Below are 8,869 nucleotides of genomic sequence, written 5' to 3' on the forward strand. Positions count from 1 at the left end.
ACATCTCAGATGGCTCCCTACACGTACTGTAGATAAAAACCTAGAGACACAGTGTACAGTGGAACAAACAGAGACGAGACGTACAGTGGACAACAGAGACGAGACGTAAGCAGTGGACAAACAGAGACGAGACGTACAGTGGACAAACAGAGACGAGACGTACAGTGGACAAACAGAGACGAGAACGTACAGTAGACAAACAGAGACGAGACTACAGTGGACAATAACAAGAGACGAGACGTACAATGGACAAACAAGAAAATAGAGACGAGACGTACAGTGGACAAACAGAGACGAGACGTACAGTGGACAAACAGAGACGAGACGTACAGTGGACAAACAGAGACGAGACGTACAGTGGACAAACAGAGACGAGATGTACAGTGGACAAACAAGAGATGAGAACAACCCTTCAATTAACCAAAATGTACATACAAAAAAAATTGCAATGATAAAAATAACTCTATAAAATAAGTATTTGGAGAAAGAGAAACCAATACAAATATGTATTGATATATTATCTTTGAAACATCCTCTATGGCACCTGTCCACAACATAACCAAGATTTAAACTCAAGCTTGTGAGTTAACAGGACTACAATGAACGCCCTTAAAAAGTCACTCGATGTTGTGGGTACATCGAGCAGCAATTGCACAGTTTTGTTTTCGGCAGTTGCTTGGCAAGGGACCAAATAAAGGTCAAACCCCTCCATTTTGTGGAATCTTTCTTCATAAAGGGTGATTATTATTTTTCAAAGTGTGTGTGTGTGTGTGTGTGTGTGTGTGTGTGTGTGTGTGTGTGGACATCAAAAGGAGGAAGTGGGTGAGGTTTAAATACTGTCAGAAATATTGGACCGTTCCAATTGGCCAATGAAATGCAGTGAGGTAGCATTATGAGTTGTTTTTAAAAAAAAATGACAGTATCGTTACTGAAGAAGGAAAATGAGAACCCCTTTTTAAATCGATAAAATAATACAGTATAATCTCTGCATTACCGTTTCACTATAGTGAGTTATAGAGACAGACATTATGTAGGTGTGTGGACATGTATTGATTGGCTGCAGGGGACAAATATGCATAACAAGGAAGTAATGTCAGCTTATGTGCTGACACACACACACACACACACACACACACACACACGAGAGGGTGGGTTTCCTCAGGCTCAATGTGCAACAGCTTAGTGCTTTAAAAAAAATGGTGCTTCAATGTTGTTCTCTTGACAAAACAACAAGGGGGATATCTTCCGGTATCCATGACAACCGGTCCGGAATTCAAGTGGTTCAGTTTGTGATGACTCGGCCAAAAGACACCATTTTGTGCTTCCTGGCGCCCAGTTGAGACTGGCTGAAGAAGCCCCGTGTCCTTTTCCGTACGTGGCTGACTGAGTCCGTCTGTCCAGAGTTCCAGGCATAGAGTTGACGCTCGAGCGGTAGGTAGGTGGAAGACAGTGTGATCCTGATCACTGAAGGACACAGTACTTCTTGTAGTCAGACTCAAAATCCTCGTCCATGCTCGTGGTGTYGGCCATCTTCTTGCCGTCAGTCTTTGGCAGGAACTGAGAGAAGTCCACTCCCTTCTGCTCATAGAACAGGATGTAGGCAGAGTCCGTGTCCATCTCCTCTGAGTGCACTTCCTAGGGAGGACACGGCAAACAATTACTAACTGGTCTGCTAGATTAATCGTCTATTAGTCGAGGGTGTGTGTGTGTGTGTGTGTGTGTGTGTGTGTGTGTGTTTACCTTACAGCTGCTGTCGTTGTAACAGTACCATTTGTTGTTGGGGTTTTTGGCATAGGTCACATAGTGTCCTCCTCCCATGATACCTGAATGGCACTGTGGGGACAGAGAGAGAACCTCCTATTACCTCCTATGATACCTGAATGGCACTGTGGGGAAAGAGAGAGAACCTCCTATTACCTCCCATGATACCTGAATGGCACTGTGGAGACAGAGAGTCTCCTTCTACCAACACAACATGGGCCCCGGTCAAAAGTAGTGCACTATATAGGGAATAGGGTGCCATTTGGATCAAAGGCTTTCTAATCCCAAAGTATTTAACTATATCTAAGTAACTATAACCCTCGCAGGGCTGCCGGCCCAGAYGGCATGCGCAGACCAGCTGGCTGGTGTGTTTACGGACATATTCAATCTCTACCTATTCCAGTCTGCTGTTCCCACATGCTTCAAGATGGCCACCATTGTTCTTGTTCCCAAGAAGGCAAAGGTAACTGAACTWAAWGACTATCGCCCCGTAGCACTCACCTCTGTCATCATGAAGTGCTTTGAGAGACTAGCCAAGGATCATATCACGACAACCTAGACCCACTTCAATTGTCTTACCGCCCCAATAGATCCACAGATGATGCAATCGCCATCACTCTGCACACTGCCCTATCCCACCTGGACAAGAGGAATACCTATGTAAGAATGCTGTTCATTGACTATAGYTCAGCATTCAACACCATAGTASCCTCCAAACTCATCATTATGCTTGAGGCCCTGGGTCTGAACCCCGCCCTGTGCAATTGGGTCCTGGACTTCCTGACGGGTCACCCCAGGTGGTGAATGTAGGAAACAACATCTCCACTTCACTGATCCTCAACACTGGGGCCCCACAAGGGTGCGTTCTCAGCCCTCTCCTGTACTCCCTGTTCACCCACGACTGCGTGGCCATGCACGCCTCCAACTCAATCATCAAGTTCGCAGATGACAACAGTAGAAGGCTTGATTAACAACAACGACGAGACAGCCTATAGGGAGGAGGTGAGGGCACTCGGAGTGTGGTGTCAGGAAAATAACCTCTCACTCAACGTCAAAAAACAAGAGATGTTTTGTGGACGATGATCGTGGACTTCAGGAAACAGCAGAGGGAGCACCCCCCTATCCACATCGACGGGACAGCAGTGGAGAAGATGTAAAGTTAAGTTCTTTGGCGTACACATCACTGACAAACTGAAATGGTTCACCCACACAGACAGTATGGTGAAGAATGCGCAACAGCGCCTCTTCAACCTCAGGAGGCTGAAGAAATTTGGCTTGTCACCTAAAACCCTCACAAACTTTTACAGATGCACAATTGAGAGCATCCTGTCGGGCTGTTACAACGCCAGGTACGGCAACTGCACCACCCACAACCGTAATGCTCTCCAGAGAGTAGTGAGGTCTGCACAACGCATCACCAGGGGCAAACTACCTGCCCTCCAGGACACCTACACCACCCGATGTCACAGGAAGGCCAAAAAGATCATCAAGGACAACAACCACCCGAGCCACTGCCTGTCCACCCTGCTGTCATCCAGAAGGCGAGGTCAGTACAGGTGCATCAAAGCTGGGACCGAGAGACTGAAAAACAGCTTCTATCTCAAGGCCATCAGATTGTTAAACAGCCATCACTAACTCAGAGAAGTTGCTGCCTACATACAGACTTGAAATCATTGGCCACTTTAATAAATGGATCACTAGTCACTTCAATAATGCCACTTTAATAATGTTTACATATCTGTCATTACACATATTTTATACCTTTATACCTATATATCTATTGCGTCTCGCATATGCCGCTCGGTCATTGCTCATCCATATATTTATATATTCTTATTCCTTTACTTAGATTTGTGTGTATTAGGTAGTTGTTGTGGAATTGTTAGATTATTCGTTGGTTATTTCTGCACTGTCGGAACTAGAAGCACAAGCATTTCGCTACACTTGCAATAACATCTGCTAACCCATGTGTATGTGACCAATAACATCTGCTAACCCATGTGTATGTGACCAATACAATGTGATGTGATTTTGATTTGATACATATTAAACTAAATCAATCTTCCTGAGGTTTAGTTTAGGAGGCTGAACCTCCAAGCAGTTTTGGAAGCACTCACTGAAATAGCATATAAATTGTAGATGCTCTCCAGGCTGTAGTCTCTTTGGTGCAGCTGGGCTGTTGCAGTGGTCTCTAGGTCCATGCTGGGCTCCGTACTGGCCTCCGTGCTGGCCTCCGTGCTGGCCTCCGTGCTGGCCTCCGTGCTTAGTACCTCGTTGCTACGGCCACCACTGTCCCCGTTCATCACGGTGACATTACTGAGGCTGCTGGACGCATCTGTGGTGGACATCTCTGGCCCGCTCCCCACCCCCACCTCTCCAAAACCTCCACTCATCACCCCCAAGAGCCCACCCTCCGTGTCCGCCTGCGGTGCTCCCTCCCTGGGCTCTGTGTCAGGGCCGCTGCTGCCCCTCTCCCTGGTACTACCCTCCAGGTTCTACTTGCTGTTGGAGAGGCGGTGTCGGCTGGCCAGCTGGGGGATCCTGAGGCGGGTCCGTGCCCCCTGGACCGCCTCCTCCTGACTTGGGGCTGCTGCAGGGGCTGCTGGTACGGCTGATGAAGGAGGGAGGGGCTGACTTCCTGCCTGACGCTGGAGAGGCTGTGGAGACAGATGAAGAGAGAGAGGGGCTCAGTAAAACAGCTCGACTGAATCCTTCCTGGGTATATGGGCCATGCGGTGTATTGTGTTGTAMACTAATGAATAGAAAGAAATACATGCTTTCTCTGGTTTCATTACCTCTCTCTGAAGGACTGGTTTGTTTAACTATAGGAAACTACTGCAGATGACTTGGAAGCTAATCAGGGATAGGGAATCAACAGTCAACATGAATGACCAAAAAGCAGCAAGATTCCATTGAAACAGGAGTGAAACATAACCAGAAATTAGAAATTTCAAATGGCACCCTATTCCCTATATAGTGCACTACATTTGACCAGGGTCCATAGGGACTATGCACTAGAAAGGGAATAGGGTGCTATTTGAGACGTAGACAGGATGACAGACCTTTGAGGATGTTGAGGAACCCAGTAGGGGCGGAGATGGAGGAGACCGTTTCTCCTCCTCCTATCCTCAGCAGCTCCTCCCCCTCGCTGCGGCTCTGCAGACCGTGTAGCCCGTTAAGCCCCGCCTCCCGGGGAGCCAGGTAAACACTAGGGTCAAACCTCTCTCTGGGAAACTGGACCATCTTCTGAGACTTGATCCAGCGGCCGTTCACAAACCGGAACTTCCTCTTCACATTGACAATTACAGCTAGTGAACGGTTACAGTAGATAACTGTCTGTGTTCTACACATTGAAATTACAGCTAGTGAACGGTTACAGTAGATAACTGTCTGTGTTCTACACATTGCAATTACAGCTAGTGGACGGTTACAGTAGATAACTGTCTGTGTTACTACACATTGACAATTACAGCTAGTGGACGGTTACAGTAGATAACTGTCTGTGTTACTACACATTGACAATTACAGCTAGTGGACGGTTACAGTAGATAACTGTCTGTGTTACTACACATTGACATACAGCTAGTGGACGGTTACAGTAGATAACTGTCTGTGTTTCTACACATTGACAATTACAGCTAGTGGACGGTTACAGTAGATAGCTGTCTGTGCTCTTCACATTGACAATTACAGCTAGTGAACGGTTACAGTAGATAGCTGTCTGTGTTACTACACATTGACAATTACAGCTAGTGGACGGTTACAGTAGATAGCTGTCTGTGTCTCTTCACATTGACAATTACAGCTAGTGAACGTTACAGTAGATAGCTGTCTGTGTCTCTTCACATTGACATTACAGCTATGTGAACGGTTACAGTAGATAGCTGTCTGTGTCTCTTCACATTGACAATTACAGCTAGTGAACGGTTACAGTAGATAGCTTGTCGTGTTACTCACACATTGACAATTACAGCTAGTGAACGGTTACAGTAGATAGCTGTCTGTGTTTCTGCACATTGACAATTACAGCTAGTGAACGGTTACAGTAGCCAGCTGTCTCTGTCAAGTGTTTCAGAACAAACTTCTGTCTGGAATCAAAACCTAATTTTAACAGGCCACGCAATATTTAGGATGTTGGAAAGGTCGCTCTGAGTAAAAATCGTTTGCTAGATGAATGTTTTGTCAGTGATCATTTTTTATTTATTTAACTAGGCAAGTCCGTTAAGAACAAATTCTTATTTACAATGACAGCCTACCGGGAAACAATGGGTTAACTGCCTTGTTCAGCGGCAGACGGCAGATTTTTACTTGTCAGCTCGGGGATTCGATCCAGCAACCTTTCGGTTACTGGTCCAACGCTAACCGCTAGGCTACCTGCCGCTCCCACATTTGTTTTTTGTTTTTTTTGTTTTTTTTTTACCTTTATTTAACCAGGTAGGCAAATTGAGAACACGTTCTCATTTACAACTGCCACCTGGCCAAGATAAAGCAAAGCAGTTCGACACATACAACAACACATAGTTACCATGGAGTAAAACAAACATATAGTCAATAATACAGTGAAAAAAAATAAGTCTATATACAATGTGAGCAAGTGAGGTGAGATAGGGAGGTGAAAGGCAAACAATATATGTATAAATAAATAAAAATATAAAAAGGCCATGGTGGCGAAGTAAATACAACACAGCAAGTAAAATAAAAACTAAAACACTGGAATGGTTGGTTTGCAGTGGAAGAAAGCGCAAAGTAGAGAACAGAAATAATGGGGTGCAAAGGAGCAAAATAAATAAATAAATACAGTAGGTAAAGAGGTAGTTGTTTGGGCTAAATTATGATGGGCATGTACAGTGTCAGTAATCTATGAGCTGCTCTGACAGCTGGTGCTTAAAGCTAGTGAGGGAGATAAGTGTTTCCATTCATTACTTGTGTCTGCTAGATCTCATAACATAACATAACCCATCCGTCTACTGTATGAGTGTATTAGTGACTTTATTTTAATTTTAAAGTTAAGTTAAAAATATCTATAAAAATATTTGCCAAATGACGTTAGAGGAAGTTGTGACGTTAGAGTGACGTTAGAGTGACGTTAGAGTGACGTTAGAGTGACGTTAGCGTGAAGTGACGTTAGAGTGACGTTAGAGAGAAGTGGACGTTAGAGTGACGTTGAGAGAAGTGTGACGTAGAGTGGTTAGAGAGAAGTGTACGTAGAGTGACGTTTAGAGAGAAGTGTGACGTTAGAGTGACGTTAGAGAGAAGTGTGACGTTAGAGTGACGTTAGAGAGAAAGCATGAGATGTCAGCTGTGTTTTTATCTAGGCAGCTGGACGTATTTCTCTCTTAAGATCAGGATATTCTTTACTGTGTTTTTGTATAGCTATGCCTAGCGCTTGGTCAATATCACAATGGAATTGCAGTGGTTTAGACCGGATAGAAGTAGCCTAGTACCAGCCAAATGTTTAGGATAAATTATTGAATCATTTGTTATAATCTGCATATTCATCTGTTAATTGGTTCAGTGATGTAGGACTCAGGTGAATATTTATCACGAAGCACTTGAAAATATCTTATACCATTACCTGATACTTGCTGTACTTTGGTCCCTGCAGTTGTAACAACTAACTTTGCCTGTCAGGATTGTTGAAATGTGTTACTTTTAGTGTTCTGTCACTGTGACTCGTATGGTAATGTACATTTAGGGTTCTGTCACTGTGACCTCGTATGGTAATGTACACTTAGGGTCTGTCACCTGTGTGACCTCGTATGATAATGTACATTTAGGATTCTGTCACTGTGTGACCTCGTATGGTAATGTACATTTAGGGTTCTGTCACTGTGACCTCGTATGGTATGTACATTTAGGTTCTGTCACTGTGACCTCGTATGGTAATGTACATTTAGGGTTCTGTCACTGTGTGACCTCGTATGGTATAGTACATTTAGGGTCTGTCACTGTGACCTCGTATGGTAATTGTACATTTAGGGTTCTGTCACTGTGACCTCGTATGGTAATGTACATTTAGGGTTCTGTCACTGTGTGACCTCGTATGAGTAAGTACATTTAGGTTCTGTCACTGTGACCTCGTTGTAATGTACATTTAGGGTTCTGTCACTGTGTGACCTCGTTGGTAATGTACGTTTAGGGTTCTGTCACTGTGTGAACTCGTATGGTAATGTACGTTTAGGGTTCTGTCACTGTGACCTCGTATGGCTCGCCTCTCTAACCGACCCCCGTTTGCTGGCTCGCCTCTCTAACCACCCTCCGTTTGCTGCTCGCCTCTCTACCGACCCTCCGTTTGCTGGCTCGCTCTCTAACCCCCCCTCCGTTTGCTGGCTCGCCTCTCAACCCACCCCTCCGTTTGCTGGCTCGCCTCTCTAACCCACCCCTCCGTTTGCTGGCTCGCCTCTCTAACCCACCCTCCGTTTGCTGGCTCGCCTCTCTAACCCACCCTCCGTTTGCTGGCTCACCTCTCTAACCCACCCCTCCGTTTGCTGGCTCACCTCTCTAACCCGACCCCTCCGTTTGCTGGCTCGCCTCTCTAAACCGACCCTCCGTTGCTGGCTCACCTCTCTAACCCACCCCTCCGTTTGCTGGCTCACCTCTTCTACTAACCGACCCCTCCGTTTGCTGGCTCGCCTCTCTAACCGACCCCTCCGTTTGCTGGCTCGCCTCTCTAACCACCCCTCCGTTTGCTGGCTCGCCTCTCTAACGCACCCCTCCGTTTGCTGGCTCGCCTCTCTAACCCACCCCTCCGTTTGCTGGCTCGCCTCTCTAACCACCCTCCGTTTGCTGGCTCGCCTCTCTAACCCACCCCTCCGTTTGCTGGCTCCCTCTCTAACCCACCCTCCGTTTGCTGGCTCGCCTTCTCTAACCCACCCTCCGTTTGCTGGCTCGCCTCTCTAACCCCCCTTCCGTTTGCTGGCCGCCTCTTAACCGAACCCTCCGTTTGCTGGCTGCCGCTCCTCAACCCACCCTCTTCGTTGTGCTGGCTCGCCTCTCTAACCGACCCTCCGTTTGCTGGGCCGCCTCTCCTAACCACCCCTCCGGTTGCTGGCTCGCCTCTCTAACCCACACCCCTCCGTTTGCTGGCTCACCTCTCAAACCCCGACCC

The 8,869-nt window shown here is 46.4% G+C and overlaps 2 protein-coding genes across 2 annotated transcripts in view; both read right to left on the minus strand.

The window, feature by feature from the left end:
- Positions 1–265: 265 nt before the first annotated feature.
- LOC111957888 (ubiquitin carboxyl-terminal hydrolase 32-like) lies at positions 266–1,827 on the minus strand. Its single transcript, XM_023978966.3, has 2 exons — positions 1,741–1,827; positions 266–1,635 (listed from the first exon to the last, which is right to left on the minus strand). The coding sequence occupies exons 1-2, from the start codon at positions 1,816–1,818 to the stop codon at positions 1,462–1,464; spliced, it is 252 nt and encodes an 83-aa protein (XP_023834734.2). The 5' UTR covers positions 1,819–1,827; the 3' UTR covers positions 266–1,461.
- A 2,335-nt stretch (positions 1,828–4,162) lies between these two features.
- LOC139023582 (ubiquitin carboxyl-terminal hydrolase 32-like) overlaps positions 4,163–8,869 on the minus strand; it is a 5,911-nt gene continuing 1,204 nt past the window's right edge. Inside the window, exons 2-3 of the mRNA XM_070437000.1 lie at positions 4,824–5,069; positions 4,163–4,418 (exon numbers count right to left, since the gene is read on the minus strand). Of these exons, the coding sequence (XP_070293101.1) occupies positions 4,243–4,418; positions 4,824–5,069 (422 nt within the window). The 3' untranslated portion in view covers positions 4,163–4,242. The remainder of the gene's footprint in view (positions 4,419–4,823; positions 5,070–8,869) is intronic.

The sequence above is a fragment of the Salvelinus sp. IW2-2015 genome, linkage group LG4p (genome assembly GCF_002910315.2).
Source record: "Salvelinus sp. IW2-2015 linkage group LG4p, ASM291031v2, whole genome shotgun sequence".
Lineage (NCBI taxonomy): Eukaryota > Metazoa > Chordata > Actinopteri > Salmoniformes > Salmonidae > Salvelinus > Salvelinus sp. IW2-2015.